Raw genomic sequence first — 17,940 nt, 5'->3', positions numbered from 1 at the left:
CTGTGGCCTTTCAGTCTCCCATTCTGAATTCAAGGTATATAATGTCTATGGTTTCTCAAAATAGGTTTTCCCCATTGTCTTAGTTAGAATTTCTATTGCTCCAAGGTATTTTATGTCATTTGTGGCTATAGCAAAGGGTGATGTATCTCTGATTTCCTTCTCCGCTTCTTTGTCCATTGTATATAGGAGGGCTACTGATTTTTTTGAGTTGATCTTGTATCCTGCTATGTTGCTGAAGGTGTTTATAAGCTGTATCAGTTCCTTGGTGGAATCTTTGGGGTCGCTCAAGTATACTATCATGTCATCTGCAAATAGGGAAAGCTTGACTTCTTCCTTTCCAATTTGTATCCCCTTAATCTCCTTATGTTGTCTTATTGCTCTGGCTAGAACTTCAAGTACTATATTGAATAAGTATGGGGCGAGCAGACAGCCTTGCCTCGTTCCTGATTTTAGTGGAATTGCTTTGAGTCTATTGCTGTGAAGAGACACCATAACCATGCCAACTTTTATAAAGAAAAACATTTAATTGGGGCTGGCTTACCGTTTCAGAGGTTTAGTCCATCATCATCATGGTAGGACATGGTGGCACACAGGTGGACATGGTGCTGGAGAAAGAGCTGAGAGTCCTACATCTTGTTCTGGAGGCAACAGAAAGTGAACTGTCACACTTGGTGTGGTTTGAGCGTATGAGACCTCAAAGCCCACCTCCATAGTGACACACTTTCTCTACATCTACCCAACAAGGCCACACCTCCTAATAGTGCCACTCCCTATGGGCTAAGTGTTTAAACACAGGTCTATGGGGGCCATTCCTATTCAAACCACTACACCCATAGATACCTCCCCATTTCCTCCCCCAAATACCCCTTTTCAGGGCTTAACTCTGAGTGTATGAAGTTTCTAAACCATGTTCACGCTCTCACTGCAGGAGTGATTGTATTAAAAGGTTCAACAAGAACGGGAAACTCATGATCAGTGCATAAAATTTCATGAGCTTTTAATAAAACAAGATGTATTTCTGGTTAAAAATCCTCAACAAACTAGTGTGACAAAGGAGTGCCTTTGATTAAGAAGCATTCAATAATGAAATATTAAAACTAGCTTCCTTCCTTCCTTTCATCCTTTTTCCTTCGTTCTTTTCTCCCTTCCTTCCTTTCTTCCTTTTCTTCTGAGTTGGGATCTGGTGTGGCCCGGGATGGTAGCAAACTCATATGTAGAAGAGTTTGACTTGAACTCCTGACCCTTCCGTCTCTACTTCAAGGGTGCTACAGTTATGGGAAATGCCACCATGTCTGATCTGTGTGAACTGAGGACTGAACCAGGACCACATGTACACCAGGCAAACACTCCAACAACTTATTACAACAACAACCAAAACCTTTAAAAACATTTGTTTTAAAATTTGTCAATACATGGATGCCTACTATGATTACTTGTGTTTAACATTATTCTGTAAACCTTCGACATTACAATAACAGAAGAAATAGAAATCAGATGAGTTGAAAGCTCTCATTACATGTCATTCATGAGACTGCACAATGGGGTATCAGCAGGCTTGGAAAGCCAGTGAACTGCACACATGAAGTTTAGAATTCCTTGCATTGAAATATTTCTTGGTCTAAGGGCTATTGTCTTTTTTCTTTGTTATTGAAAATAGATTCTTTTCTCATATAATACATTCTGACTACAGTTTCCCCTCCCTTAAGCTCCCCTCCACACCCCCGTACCTTCCCTCTCCTCCAGATTCACTCTCTTCCCATTTCCTTTCAGATAAGAGTAGGCCTTCAAGAGACAACAACCAAACACAATAAAAAAAAAATGCAAGAAAAGGCAAAAGCCCTCACACCAAGGTTGGACAAGGAAACCCAACAGGAGGAAAAGGGTCCAAAGAGCAGGCAAAGGAGTCTTACTTCAGGTTCTTCTTCCTCCCTCCTTAGATGAGGCCTACTTCCTAATCTGTGGAGTAATTGGTCCCATCAGCAGGGTCCATGGTCAATACATTTGGGCACAAAATATTTTCTGAACTGGAAGTTTGTAAGTGTCTTGAATTTTCACCGTCAAGGACTAGAATAGGTACCATTTGTTGGGTATTGTTTGACTGGCTGAGTATGGTTGTTTTGGAGGCCATGTTACAGGTCTGCCAATAAGGTTGGTATGTTGAATAGACACTTGAAGGGCACTGTAGAAAACTCTGTTCCCAGGATCATTCGTTGAACACTCAAGCTTGAACATCCAGTTTCGGATGGGAGCAAAATGGAGTGTGAGGGCAGTCAAAGAGGGAAACCAGCTTAGAAAAAATGTGCTTTATGAGAAATTTTCTCTCAAATATTTTAGTGTAAATATAGTGTCCTTCTTGCTCAGCTTTGAAATTAACCATTTTAATAAAAGATTAGAAATGACCACATTGTTGTCATCGCCCCCTGGGGTCCCATCTCCTGTACTCCCTGAAGTGAGTCTCTTTGAGACAGTTATGATAGTAAGCAAAGTGATAATTATTTTACAAAAATTCTTTGGCTATTGGGAATGAAAACTTTTCAGGGTAATTTCAAACCTGGTTTATGCAAATTCTATTTCTAAATACTTGAAAGGGGTTTTCAGATGGCTCTGTCAGCATATATTAATATAACATGACACTTTCATACATGGATGTAATATATTTTAATAATATTCACTCCTCTGTTATCCTCTCTCATTCCCACACCTTACCCCTTCCCTAAGAACCTCCCGTCTAGTTTCATTTCCCTCTTGTGTGTGTTTCAGTGATTTTTTTTTAATTAGGGTTGCTTACAGAAGCTCAGGCACCTTATGAGTGTACACCATTGAAGGATATACCTCTCCCTCCCTCAGCAACCATTAAGTAACTATCATCTCCAGGGAGGGATGGACAGCCATGAGCCGCTTCCCTCCCATGGCAGGGTGTTGACAGGCCTGGCACAATCTAGTACAGCTCTCGTGCAGGTAGTCACACCTGCAGTGAGCTCAGCAGTGGGACAGTTTGTCACCATGTCAGCATCTCATGCTCCTTCCCATCCCCTCCTGCCACTCTTACATTCTTTCTGCTCCATTGGAGTTGTTCTCTGAGAGAGAGAGAGAGAGAGAGAGAGAGAGAGAGAGAGAGAGAGAGAGAGAGAGAGAGAGAGGTGTGATGGCCTGACACTCAACAGTCATTTATTTTCAGCACTTTTGACTGTTGTCTCAGAAGTCACTATTGTTAACGGCAAAATGACATTTCTCTGGCCAGAGCTGACAGCGGCATTAATCTATGGACAAAAACATAGTTATTTAGAAGGCATACAGTGCCTCTTTAGCAGGTCTTCAAATTCCCCGGGGCTTCCCCAGCCATCAGCGTTTGAGTGGGTTTACAGTTCCAGATGTGAACTCGACTTCTGGAGCAGGCTTCAAATCCAGTCAGAACACAGTTGGTTACGTCTACACCAGCTGTGGCATTATTCATTATTGCACAAGTGGACTCATGGTATTATTACTGAACATATCATCTACACTGATTAGGATTGCTGAGGACAATTGTCTTTCAGCAGTCTGCAGACCACCTTCAAGCACTAGGAGGACTATCCAGCGTGAAGCAAACTTCCGTCCCAGTTCCAGCTTGATCACTTTATGTCTTATCACTTTATGTCTATCATTTTATGTCTACGACCAAGATCTGTTGTGTCTTCAACAACAGGGTTTTATTGTTTATTTGTCGTGGGCCACTGATGAACTGTCAGAATCTTACTAATTCATCAGTTCTGTGTAATGAAGTGTGTGTGTGTGTGTGTGTGTGTGTGTGTGTGTGTGTGTGTGTGTGTGTGTGTGCGCACGCACTCGCTCGCAAGTATATAGTTATATACACATCTTGTATATACAAGTGTATACTCACATCTCGAAATGTGTTTGTGGGGAGGAAGGGCCAGGCGAGTCCAGTGAGCAAGTGGAGAGGTTTTAACGGCAAGGGACTTCCTCTGACAACTGCCTGGTGCTCTAGTTGTAGGCAAGCCGTTCACCATCATCTCCTGCTTCTGCCACCGCTGGGTGTTTGGCTGGTTTGGCTGCCGCTGGTATGGATGGGCTGGATTTTTCTTTGGCTGTGGAAGCCTTATTACCATGACTGCTGTTAGCCTGGACCGATATCTGAAGATCTGCTATCTATCTTATGGTAAGTTGGAAGGTTCCTTGTTCCCTAATAGTGACAGTTAGATGGTTTGAATGTTAGAACTGTACATATTCTTCACAGTAAATAAAGGTTGTTAATAACTTCAGTGACCAAGGATACTTCTATTCATAGCCTGTCTTGTTCTTCTATATATTTTGATCTGACCCGTGTCAATGTATATTTCCTTTAGTACTACTTTCATAATAATGCCTATAACTTTTAAATGTCTCACTTTTTTTTGTATAAAGTATGGAAATGTCTACCACATTTCCTCATGCAAAAAACAAAAACAAAAACAAAATGCATGAACGTGATTAGGTCTGGGATATTTAGCTGATGACCTACTCCGTTTTGTAATTATAAGAAAAATTGTCTGTGATTCTCCCTTAGGACTCAGGTTCCCCATGTTTTCAGAGATGGGGAATTCCAGAATGTTCTCCAGGTTTAGAGAGCCATACAGATGTTCCTACCTGAAAGGACACACACACTGAAAGACTGTTCTGCTGGTCTCTTTTGGTATTGGTAGGTAGAAGAGCAGCTGACTAAGGGAACCAGTGAGGCAGGACTAATGGGGTTTTCAGAGCCCTGAATTTTCAAGATTGAACTATTCTACTGATTAAACTTTTAATACTTTTGGTTCTGGGAATTCTGGGAATTTATTGAACCAGAGGGAGAAAATTTGGGAGCACTTAATTTTAATATTGAGAGTTGGACCTACCCAGGAAGTGGTTCTGACTCCCTTTGCATAAATCTGTTTGGACTGACAGTCAGTTAGAGTGGCTAAGGCCGTAGGACAGAGGACACCCAGCACATAGAGGTGGCAACAGTTTATAGTACCGAGACTACAGAGGAGACTGTGCATGGGGCAGGAGGAGGGTAGCTGTAAATGTTTTCATGATTCAAAACCCATTAAAAAATTGCATCTCTTTTTATAAACATCTGAAACTTTCAGTAAAAACAGCCTGAGTCAGAATGTAAAATTATACAGTTTGGATGACACCAGAGTCTAATTCTTGCCATAATCTTATTTTTTTAGCACAACAAGCTTATTTGTAATAAAATCATAGATTTTATAGACAAGAAGATAGAAAGCTCAACTTCCTGGGGGTATTTGAGGAGTACTAAACCTTGATCTCTGTTTTAAAATGTCATCTTGAGTTTAAACTTTGTATCAACTAAAGAGAGGATGCTATTCTATCCATAACCAGAATCATGTCAGGGCAAAAACTCTATGAGACATGTGTATATTATCTAGACTCTTCTAAGGTTGACCCTCCGTGATATTTCTTCATTTAATCTGATTCACTATTGGACCCTCCACACAGTGTTCTCTAGCATATTGAAATTTTAAAGGTCACTTGGGGACATGCAGACCTTCCCACCATGTAAATGTTGTAAATGGTCATCCCCGAGAGATGACTGTTTGGCCTCTTGACTAATTCCAGTGACCAGTGCCGGGGAGCTTACTATTGCACAAGGCAGCCCATTCTCTGATTGGTCTGCTCTCGTTGTTACAATGTTATTCCTTATATTGAGACAAAACTGCCTCCCAGTAACCTCCACCCATTGGTCCTAGTTCTGACTTCTGGAGCAACACAGAACCCATCTACTAATCTACTCCTTCCTGTACTTGACAGCCTTTCACCATACTGGAATGTAAGTACGAAAGCATCTCACTAAGTAACCCTCACTATCAATGCTTATCCGTATGCCTATGCACATCCTTATGAGTATTTGTCCATGATCTCTGCCAGTGTTTGATGCGTTAAATGGATAACCAAGAGCTGACAAAACCTTTGTGGCTACCTGATCGCTACCCTTCTCAGGTTGGGCTTGAGGAAGTCTTGTGCTTCATGATGTGTGATGTCGCGGATTTGAGAAAATGTAGACAACCGAGCACAGAAACAATTTATTCTGTTTTTTTTTTTTATATTAGTGACGAGACACACGCACACAGGAGTTAATGTTCAAGTTTAGAGTTTGCACAATTGACACGATTTCATTTTCTTTAAAGTTCATCCAAACCAGTTGGTAGAGTGCTCCCCTAGCATGCACAATGCCCTGGATACTACCCCCAAGCACCATACAAACTAGTCGCAGTGGGAATGCACACCTGTAATTCCAGTTCTTGGGAGATGGGGGCAGAAGATGAGAAGTCCAAGGACATCCTCAGCTACAGAGCCAGTTTGAGGCTAGCTTGGGCTAGAGACTGTGTCTCAAAACAAGCCAGAAAATAAAGAAAATAAAGTCAGCACAACTTCCCTTCCTGTTAAGAACAGTGAGTCTTTAGAAACATGACATGACCTACCACCCTCAGAAGAATTGTGGTCTTAGTGACTTAACTCTCACTTGCTCGTAACAAGCGAAGCAGAAGCAGACTCCAGTGCACGTGGAAGAAATCACTTAGCTTCCCTCCGTGTGTGTTCGTATTTCTTCCCTGCTACTGTGCAATGAACGCAGTGAGGAGCCACTCCCCTGGCCTCCTGCAACGTGACCTGACGGGTGAGGCGCAGAGAAAACCGCCAGGCCGACTGCTGCTGACCCAGCTTTAGTGACTGCATTGCACTTTGGGAAATGATCACTAGTCCTTTGCAACCTTTAAAAAAAAAATCATTTTAAATTACTGCAGCATTTCTTACTCTTGGAATTCTCTTTTGCTTAAGAAACTAGGGTTGATACACACACAGAGCTTCCCCACACCCCTCAGCTTTCTGGAAGACAGGTTTTTTTTTTCAGAGTTACTCTCACAGCATGTGTGACAACCTAATCAGATTCTCTGCCTTTCTCCCACCATGACTGTGTGTGCTTGGCCGTCCCATGAATAACAAATAAACAAAAAAATCTGCATGAATTTCCAAGCACAGTCACCCTCCTCAGCATCACCACACGGGGGGGGGGGGGGGGGGGGGGGGGGTCAGGATCAAAACTCACTCAAAGAGTAGACAAAGAAGGGGTGTAGGCACAGGAAAGTTTTCAGGAGTAAGGGTGTTTGAAAGACACAACCAATCCTTTGTGATTTCTCACCTCCCGGGAAGGACTCTCCTTTCAATGCTTGGACCACTGGCTAACATACTCTTGAGATGTTTTCCCAAGCTCCTCCATTGTCTTCAGCGTCCTCTCCTCCTCCTGCTGTCTGCTTTCCCACCCCTCTACCCCGTGTCACTTCTCCCTCAGGAAGCTCCTAGGTGCCTAGAGAAAACTGTCCCTGTGAATTCTCTTCAAATTGCATCCTCCTGGACAAAGGCTCCAGCTCTGGAACTTTCCCTCCCGTGACTTCACTCTCCCCCAGGCTTCAATTATCTGTCCACGTCTCCCAGAATTCAGTGGAATAAATCTTTGGAGATGGAATTTGACATGTCCAGGGGAGGTTTATGGGTGTAGGGCAGGTTCCATGTGGGTAATGCTCTTTTTTCCACCTCCAGGGGTCTGGCTGAAGAGAAAGCATGCCTACATCTGCCTGGCAGTCATCTGGGCTTACGCTTCCTTCTGGACCACCATGCCCTTGGTGGGCCTGGGGGACTATGCCCCCGAGCCCTTTGGAACCTCGTGCACCCTGGACTGGTGGCTGGCCCAGGCTTCAGGTGGGGGTCAGGTGTTCATCCTGAGCATCCTCTTCTTCTGCCTCCTGCTCCCAACGGCTGTGATTGTTTTCTCTTATGCGAAGATCATCGCCAAGGTGAAGTCCTCTTCCAAAAAGGTAGCTCATTTCGACAGTCGGATCCATAGCAGCCATGTGCTTGAGGTGAAACTGACCAAGGTAACTGCAGTCACTTTATAGATGTAGTTTTGAACAGTCGAAACATCAAAGGGTGAGAGGGATAAGGACTGTTGGGACCAGGAAAACCTAGAATCCCTATTGATTGTGTACGTGCTTCTGAACCTTGTTAGGGCTTGTCTAACTTCTGTTCCCCAATAGTCCCTCTTCTGTTCCCTAACTCTCACCACACAAATATTTACCAGATTAGTACGATGGTTTCAGTGGGGCTTATTTTCTCTGTTGGAATACCTGTCTGACTATCTATCTATCTTGCTTTATCTATCTACCTATCTCTCTCTCTCTCTCTCTCTCTCTCTCTCTCTCTCTCTCTCTCTCTCTCTCTATCTATCTAATTGAGCTATCTATCATCTCTATTTATTTGTATCTGTCATGACACATAATACTTCACAGCCTGTACCATTTTACTTGGACTCTGGTCGGCCTTTTAAGGACATTCTACCATCCACACTGTTTACTGAAGAAGGTCATCACAGATTGTTCCTGAAAGGGTTGTATCTTTTGGTAAATGTGAAAGAACACAGATGGCAGTTCTTTAGATACCATGGTAAAAGGAAAGGAACACAGAATTTGACAACAGATAAGGGTTTGCATTCCAGCACAAACATTGCCCTGTTTGTAACCCAGCACTAGACACCTAGCTTCTTTTAAAATTAATTAATTGATTGATTTTTTACATTGTAATTAAGATATAATTATTCTTCCTCTCTTCCCTTTCTACTCTCCAGCCCCTCCCATGTCCTTTCTCTCCAATCCCCTCATGTCCCCCTCACTCTCAAGTTGATATCCTCTCTTTTTTGATTATTATTGTTACACACACACACCCACACACACCCACACACACACACACACGCACACACACATTGACAAATCTATAAGAACAACTTGCTGAGTCCATCTTTGTTCTGTGACACCCAGCTTCTTTGAGTCCATTTCCTCACTGTGTAACCAGAACAGTAACATCTGGGTTTGGAGAGACGGCTTAGTAGTTGGGAACACTGCTCTTGCAGAGGAACCCGGTTTGGCGTCCTGCATCCACACGGTGGCCCACAACTCATCTGACACCCTCTTCTGCCTCCTTAGGCACCAGACATGCGCAAACCGTACATACATGAAGGCAAAACACCCACACACATACATGAAAATAAATTTAGAAGGAAAAGCAGTGCAGCTCCCCATCATGATATTATACACTGACACTGTTTTTGACCGATTTCTGCTGAAGAAAGAAGAAACAATCTCACAGGGCCCTTTCTCTGTCCTCCATTCAGCTCTGTTCAGGATTGCCCAGCTTCTCACTCATTCAGAGCTTCTACTCTCCACAACACCAATGGTCCAGAAGTGTCTAGCTTCAAGGCTACAGGCCAAGATTTTAGCATCAAAATAAGCTCATTTTCTGTGTTATTATCTTGATCTGCCTTCTTTTGATCTGATTTCATCTAGCAAACTATGAAAGGGCGTCTGTCCATAAACCTGTCGGCTTCTCTCATTATTCTTTTTTTTTTTTTTTTTTTTTTCTTTTTTTCGAGACAGGGTTTCTCTGTGTAGCTTTGCGCCTTTCCTGGAACTCACTTGGTAGACCAGGCTGGCCTCGAACTCACAGAGATCCACCTGCCTCTGCCTCCTGAGTGCTGGGATTAAAGGCGTGCGCCACCACCGCCCGGCTCATTATTCTTTTTTATGATGGTTTCTCTGACTCTCACAGTAGTCCAAAATTTCACAGATTACAAACAGAAGTATAGTGTGTACTTGTATATACATCCGTGAATCGTTCACACAAGTGCACAATCTGTATGTACTCTCTGTTTCTGTGGCTCAACATAACCTCACCTTTCTGTCTACATTTGACCTTGTGAAACAAAGTTACTTCATTATTGGCCAATAAAAGTAAATTCAGTAGCCCCAGGGCCTCCCCTTCTGTTCTCAGAGCTGCCTGTGAGTACTGAGGAGGTCTTCAAAGCGTCATGGTGCTAGCTTCCTTCCTTCCTTCCTTCCTTCCTTCCTTCCTTCCTTCCTTCCTTCCTTCCTTCCTTCCTTCCTTCACTATCTCAGATAGCCCAGAGTGGCCTTAAAGTCACCATGTAGCTGAGACTGGCCTTGACCTCCCAATCCTCCTGTCTCCACCTCCCAGGTACTAGAATTATAGGCATACTCTACTGTGGCCAGCTAAGCTTAAATTTCTGTTTTGATACTGAGATGCCCAAAAATGAATGTTTAATTATCACACTTCTGCTGGTAAAATTATTCACACAGTGCAGCAAACCTCTTGCGGCTCATCTGATAAGGGATAGCGCTGTGGTTAGAAGACAATGTCAGGAGGGACACATCAGGTCTTCAAACATTATCACCTTATGTCCAGACCCGTAGTTAATCAAGACCCTGGCTTCTTCTTACTGTCCCTCTCACTCTCATTAAACACCCCTAGCTGTCCCTGGATAGTGTAAGTCCCCCACTGCAGGGCACAAGAGAGTTTGGTATTTTGCCTTTAGTGGCACCTATCATACTGAGCCAAATATTTATCTCTCTGTCTTTGCAAGAGAATGAATGTAGTACAGGCAAGTGTCACATTCTGTTCGGTTTTGCATTCCACAGCCCGGCGCTTGCTAGATGGCAACCACGATGGATGGTATCATCGAATACATGGTTAAGGCGACCCAATTACCTTGATAACTGTAAAGTGGTCCTTTGACTTCAGGCATGAGCATCTGTTTCTTTGGGACATTGGGTTTTGCCTCATTCTCTCCCTTTGTGGCTGGCTTCATTGTTTTGCCCATTGATTATTACCTGTTGGTGAGGTATCAGGTTCAGGGGACTCCCTATGTGGATGCTAAGGGCAGTTAGTAGAAACGCTTGCTCTTTTTAAAAACCAATTAGTTATTTCTCTTTGTTCTCTCTCGCTTTTCCAAGCTTAAAGGCCACTTCTCAGGGAAGGATTTTACAAATGGAATTCAGGTCTTCCTATTAGGATGTTTCACTGAAATGCAATTACTTCTTGGGAATTATCAAATTTTTAATTCGTTTGCAATTGCACACTCTACTCGTGGCTGCTTGTTCAATGTCCTTCTTTACTTCCATCCAACAGGGCCTGAAGGGAAACCACATCCTTCCGTTACCTCATGTCCCCAGAACACAACACATTGCCTCTTAGCATGTTAAGTGCTTAATATATATTTGCGGAAGGAAAGAAAAACTAGTCCAGAGAGACATAATAATAAAAAAAGGATTTCAAAGCAGTGGTCATTTCCATTTTTTCCACTAGCCCTATGAGAGCACAGACGCACACTGTTAACATTTGTTACTGATGTTGGTCGTCAGGGCTCGAATTCTGTGCTGAGAAATCTCCAACATTATTAATCGTTGTGGAGGAGTAGGGGTGAGAGCTATGTGATTCAAATTAAAAATGCCAGAAAAGCCAACAGTTTACTACCTAGTCTCTTGGTCTCTGAGCTGTGGGACACAGCTCCTGTCACTAGCCATCCGGTCTTGGGTATCAGGGTCTAGTAAGGGCGGACCCAGGGCCAGAGTCCTCCTCACCTTAGGTGATTTGTTCTAATCAGAACCACTCCATGGCTGTGGCTTGAGTGTATCTTTTCCTGAGCCTCAGTTCCAAGTTACAGCCCGAATTGCATCTTTTGTTAAGTTCTACTCCACTCAGTGGAAGTCAGTGCTGTGACTTACAACCCAGATTCCGGTATGACCCTGCCTTGGGCAAACCATTCAATGCATAAGGCCTTAGTTTTTCCTCATCTGTGGAAAGGGTGTAAGACAGGGAGAGGGGACCATAAAACCAAATGACATTGTCACTGACTTCAAAACTGTGATTCCGCCAACATGGTTCTACACTCCGGTTCATTTAAAGGCCTGTTGCGGCAGTTTGGCAAAAGTAATGCTAGCTGGGCCCTGTAGCTGTTTGCCTACTCTAAGCAACAGTGTCCTATCTAAGGACCTTGGCTCACCTATAACAAATACACTTCCACCAGGTCCCTTACTCTGTTGAACAGGCACTTATAAATTATTCCCTGTTCATGAGGACAAGTCGTGGCTTAGTCTGGGGATATCATGTTCAGATTTAGACTTAAACTCCCAAACACAGATGGGCAAGATGAGTGACCTAATTTGTCTCCTCTCTTTCAGTCTTGGGTTTTGCTTGTTTTTAGAGTAGCGGTATTTTAAGGTTTGAGAAAATTGCAACTGGAAAGTGTGGATTTTTTTTTTTAAAGCATGAGCTCATATTTTCTGCTTGGCTCATAGCCAGGGCTCGCAGATGGCAGGCGCCCCAAAGACTCCAGAAAAGTTTCTTTGCAAGTTTGTGGAAGAGGGTGTGAGACAGTTGAGCTCAGTTGTTACTCTGTGGGTAAAACAAAAGGAACTCAAAGCAGACCTGTGTAGGTGGAAGTTTCTTGGTTCCTCCTGGCCCCATGGTCCAACAAATCTCTCCCACCTGTGGTCCTGCAGCCACTTATAAAATAACTACACAGAGGCTTATATTAATTACAAATTGTGTGGCCTATGGCTCAGGCTTCTTGTTAGCTAGCTCTTTCATCTAAGTTAACCCATATGTATTAATCTATATGTTGCCATATGGCTATGGTGTTACCGGTCTGCTGGCATCTTGCTGCTCCTTGGGCAGCAGGCTGGCATCTCTCTACCTGTCTCCTTCCTGTATCTCTGCTTAGATTTCCTATCTGCCTCTAAGCTGCCTTGCCATAGGCCAAAGCAGCTTATTTATTAACCAATGGGAACAACATATATTCACAGTGTACAGAAAGATATCCCACAGCACTCCCCCTTTTCTGTCTAATCAAAAAGGGAGGTTTTAACTTTAATATAGTAAAATTATATGTAATAAAACCGTTATCGAGCAAGAATTACAAGTTATGATAGCTAGGCTATTTGTATTTGATAAAATTAAAAAAAATATTCTATCATCTATCCTATATTTGTGAGTCTAAAGTTTTGTATCTAATTTACCTTTTATCATAACTAAGGAAAAATATAATTATAACTGTCTAGTCTTCAACTCCATCAAAGACCCCAGAAGGATATAATTATTACTTGAGTAAACAGGAAGTGCACTATAAGGGCATGTAAAATTCTAGAAATGACAGAGACATCTGGCTGCCTGGACAGTCACCTAAAATTTTTCTGTAACATTGGGGAATCCATCTTCAGCCTACAGGCCTAGAGTCTCTCCAAACTTCTTAGTGAAGCAGGAAATTTGAAGGATTGTCTTCCCTATTTGCAAAGTTCATCAGTCACTTTCCTCTGTGTCCTGCAGAATGTCTGGCAGTATCTTCTGTGAAGCAGGAAACTGAAGGACCATCTCACCTTGTTTTGGCAAAGTTCAGTGGTCACTTTCCTATGGGTTCTGTATGTCTAGTTTATACAACATATTGTCAAACAGTCCAGGTAAGAGCAGTTTCTTGTCCAAGTGGCTAACATTTGCCATAAAGAAAGCAAACTCCATATGGAATTTCTTCGATGTCCCTCATCTCTTCTGAAGTAGATTGGTGCTGCCAGGAGCAGATGTATCTCAATGTCCAGAAAAGTTTAAGTTCTTACAACATTTTAAATGCCATATTCTGTAGGTCTTTGAAGTGTTTGAAGATTACCTCCCTAACTGAAATATAGCTTTGTATACCTAAAAAGCTTAACTAAACAAGACTATAAGTTTGATTGTCATAAATGACTATTAATCTGTATTTCTTAATATATTACAATTTTAAATGAGTTACATAAACATAACACCTTAAACAAGAGTAGAAATATACATACAGTATAACAAAATTAACTTTAAATTTTTATCAATAGACTAAAATTCATAGCAATGTAAAATATTTCAATCAAGCTATTGCTTTTAAAAAGTAGATTCAATAATCTACCCTTTATCCTATCATACTATATCCCCATTTCTTCTTTAGAAAAAGATTGCATTTATAATCAACTACCCTTAAATAAAAATAAACATTTATAAACGATACTTTGGGAATTTGGGTGTAGCTTTTCATACTACTTCCTGCTGATTGGGGTGCTGGCAATCTTATGGGGATCCTGAGAAACTTTGAAATAATGGTCAAGTCCTGGGAAGACCAGCTATAACCTTTGTTGATAGATACCATCTGTTAAGGTTCAAATCTGATCCATCTTAACCTGAAACAAATCCGATCTTAACCTGAAACAAATCCATAGCCTCTTGCTTCCTATGGAAACAAAAGCAGAGCCTCCTTCTGAAGCAACATATCCTTAGATCCAAATTTTGAAGTCAAGATTCCTTTAAAATATATATATTGGTTTAACTTTGTAGCCTTTACAATCAAATGTCTTTCTGCAGTCAGCTCATTAACAGTCAAAAAATTTAAAGAAAACACAATATACATAATACAGACTCTATATAATTTCCATCTTTATGTGGCTATTTCTTTATTATTTCTATTGTTTCTTTAAAGACTTTATGTTTTAAAACTATTTATTTCTCTATATAACTGCCTATACTAATTTTCCTCTCTCTTCCAAGCCTATGTACATTTTTATATACACTGTAAACTGTTTAGAAGGTTATTCCATCTGAATCTGTTTTATTGTATATCTGTAATCCTTTTCTGACCAGGAGAGATTTTAAACTGTTAAGCTGCATGGCTAGGATGAAAGTGGCAGCCCTGGCCACTAAAGTTCTTCTGTAAAGTTCTTCTGAAAGTTCAGCTTCCCACCATGGAGGAGGTACGTTTACTGCCATCTCTGGGAGTCATGCTCACCGCCAACTCTGGGAAGCAGTGGGTCTATTCCTCCATCAAGCAGCATGTAGTCCAGAAACCTTTTTTTTTTTTGGTCTGTACTAGCAAAAGCTAAATCTGCCACACAGTGAGTTGCGCAGCTTGGAGATGCCTCTGTATAGCTCAGCGGCAGGAATCCACCATGCTGTGCTCAAGCTTGAATGCTGCAGAGTCTCTGTCCCTTGGCCTGCATGAGAGACACGAACTAAGAAGCTGCTCTTGGCTCTGTTTTAGAACCCCCTTTTAAAGCTTTCTCAGGTTTTAGGTGGAAATTCTTGCTCCATGTTGAAACGTCAGACATAGGCAGAAGTTTCTTGGTCCTTTCCGGCCCCACAGTCTGGACAAATCTCTCCCACCCTCAGTCCTGCAGCTGCTTATAAAAGAATTATACAGAGGTTTATATTAATTACAAACTGTATGGCCTATGATTTCAGCTTCTGGCTAGCTAGCTCTTTCATGTAAATTAACCCATTTCTATTCATCTATATGTTGCCATGTGGCCATGGCATTACCGGTCTGCTGGCGTCTTACTGCTCCTTGGGCAGTGGAGGACTGGCATCTCTCTTCCTGCCTGCCTCTTTCCTGTATCTCAGCTTCAATTTCCCGCCTGCTTCTAAGCTGCCTTGCCATAGGTCAAAGTAGCTTATTTATTAACCAGTGGGAACAACATATATTCACAGTACACAGAAAGATATCCCACAGCAGACCTGCTTCGGTTGTTGAATGACTTAAGCTCTTAGAAGGTAGCCAGAGAGCACAGATATCCTTACTCATGTTTTTACGTGTGAGGGAACAGAGGGACAAAAAGCTACGGCACTATGCAACAGTCAGGTTCCCCACCTTTTTACTTATTTTCTCCCCCACTCCTCTTCCCCCCTACTTCTTACTGTTTTTTTTTTTTTTTTCTTCAAGAATATACTGTATAGTATAGGCTGGCCTGGAACTCACTCTGAAACTAGTATTGGCCTTGAACTCATGGCCGTCCTCCTGCCTCTGCCTCCTGAGTGCTAGGGTCACTGATATGCATTCATACTGGCTTTTTACTTGTTTTGCATTTTGATAATATCATTTAGTGATAAGCATACCTCACATGGAAGACAGCTGTCCCAGAAATGGCATTACTCTCTTTTAATCTGATTTTCACTGGTTGTGGGCAAATCCATATACTTCCTAAGCAGATCTATGATGATATATCTCAGTCTTTTCATCCATCCCATGCTTAGGTCAGTCACACACTCTCCTGCAGTGGGCAGGACCCTCTACTACCCCCTTCTCTTGGTGCACTGATTTCACCTCAGCCACCAACTTGGCGTTGCTATCACTTGTTTGGTGATGTAATTCCAACAGTGATGTTTAGTCCATCTCCTTGGCCCTTCTTTCAGCTTTTCCTTTCATGTCAATTCTATGGCCTCCTCCCATCCATTTCATTATTCAATGAAGCATGCAGCTGAAGCCTGACTCAGATCTGGGCAAAGGAGCTTGGTGGGAGGAAGTGGACTCCTGAAATGGCTGTGCATAGAGCAGCAGGGTTTTTGTTCTTCTTAGAGACAGTGGAGCTATACTAAGACTGAGACCATGGAGAGACACAGTATCTTATAGCCAAGGACTCTGCAGCCTTCCATCAGGTCCCTCACACTGAGAGGATGGGACCTCCCTCCTTAGAACCCTTGCCTGCTCTGATGATGCAGAGGCATGTATCAATTCAAATATTTAAGCTCATCCCCATTACCTTATGACTGTGTTAACTAGCTAGTTCACTGGTATTGAGCACACGTAGGCGACATTACTTTGTAACACTTACTGCCAACTTGAACTAGAGCTGGGGAATACTGACATCCTTGGGTCTTCTGCAGCAAGACTTATTTAAAATGAACCGAGTTGCAGATGTGTGATTCTTTTGTACAAGCTAAACACGAATCCTGTGAATTTCCTCCCACAAAACAGTCTAATTTAAGAACTGGAGGTTTTAGTGCTTTGTCAGTGAACCAAGAGACAGTGACAGGAGTGAAGTCATTAAAAAATAAACAAGCTAGGAAGGGTGATGGGTGCTGAGGCCTCTGTTATCACTGGCTTAAGGATATCTGGGAAATAAATGTTGGAAAATTAAAATGAGATTGAATTGGGTTAAATGAGGGCTGAACGGATGAAAAGTTTAAGCCCAGTTTAAGCTTTGGAAAAATGTCACGACAGTTTCAGAAAGTGTGTGGCAAATATATTAGAAAAGCTTAGACATTAATTTAGTTTTCTTGGTGTGTGTGTGTGTGTGTGTGTGTGTGTGTGTGTGTGTGTGTGTATGCCCATATTTGTCACATTGCATATGTGGATGTCAAAAGACAGCTTGCAAAAGGGGTTCTCTCCTTCTCCCACGTGAGTTCCTGGGATCAAACTCAGGTTGTCCACCTTGGTGGCTTTACTTTACTCTGTGAATTATCTCGCTGGCCCAGATGTAGTATCTAAATGATTGATGTTTTATGTAATCTAATTTAAAATGAGGCTAAAGGAAATGGATTTGCCTCATTCTGACTTTGCATACATACACAAGCACCACCCTTTCCACACATCTCATCCTAACACTTTCTCTCTGTGTTAGACTCGATTTCTCCTGATTGTGTTTTATTCTGAAGCCAGAAGCACCACAGTACTTAATTGACTGTGTAAAAAAAAAAAACCAAAAAAAAACCAAAAAACAAAACAATAACCCCACAGTATATCCAGGTCTTCTGTATCTTTTAAGAAAAGATAACATAGCACAAATGTTATAAACCTCTCTTGTTCCTCTTGAAATTCCCATGAAAGTAGAAAATATTATGGGCTTTGTGAGAACTCATTTTTTTGTCAATGACTTTGGCAGCAGCACAGAAAATGGCTTTTGAGATGGCATAAAATCATCCTGTGACTCACCCTTGCATCCCAGATGGGGGTTATCCAGCTGCTAACACAAGCCTTATTCATGTCACTAATGTTTATCTGGGCATTTAGGAAAAAAGGGACCTCACTGTGCACCTCGGGGCACCTACTCTTTACAAACAAAAGTCCTACAAAACCAAACAGAAAGGACTCCTGTGTATGTTTCTGTGGAATGATGGAAAAGCAAGTTGAGGGGGGGTGTTTAGTCAGAATGGGTTAAAAGTGTTGAGCACAGAAGAGAAGTTTTAGCTTAAGATGCTGAAGCATGGTTGCAGGCCCTCGAGCAGGAGTCTTGGCTACTTTGGTTCATCTATTGGGGATTCACATTCTCCAAA

General features: G+C 42.1%; 1 protein-coding gene across 1 annotated transcript in view; it reads left to right on the top strand.

Annotated features, from left to right (window-relative positions):
- Opn5 (opsin 5) overlaps positions 1-17,940 on the top strand; it is a 53,645-nt gene that overhangs the window by 9,779 nt on the left and 25,926 nt on the right. The window contains exons 3-4 of the mRNA XM_052745381.1: positions 3,986-4,156; positions 7,576-7,910. Of these exons, the coding sequence (XP_052601341.1) occupies positions 3,986-4,156; positions 7,576-7,910 (506 nt within the window). The remainder of the gene's footprint in view (positions 1-3,985; positions 4,157-7,575; positions 7,911-17,940) is intronic.

The sequence above is a fragment of the Peromyscus californicus genome, unplaced genomic scaffold, assembly GCF_007827085.1.
Source record: "Peromyscus californicus insignis strain IS unplaced genomic scaffold, ASM782708v3 Scaffold_19__1_contigs__length_69161282, whole genome shotgun sequence".
Taxonomy (NCBI): domain Eukaryota; kingdom Metazoa; phylum Chordata; class Mammalia; order Rodentia; family Cricetidae; genus Peromyscus; species Peromyscus californicus.
The sequence above is the reverse complement of the archived record's forward strand: the minus strand, read 5'-3'. Positions and strand labels throughout refer to the sequence as shown.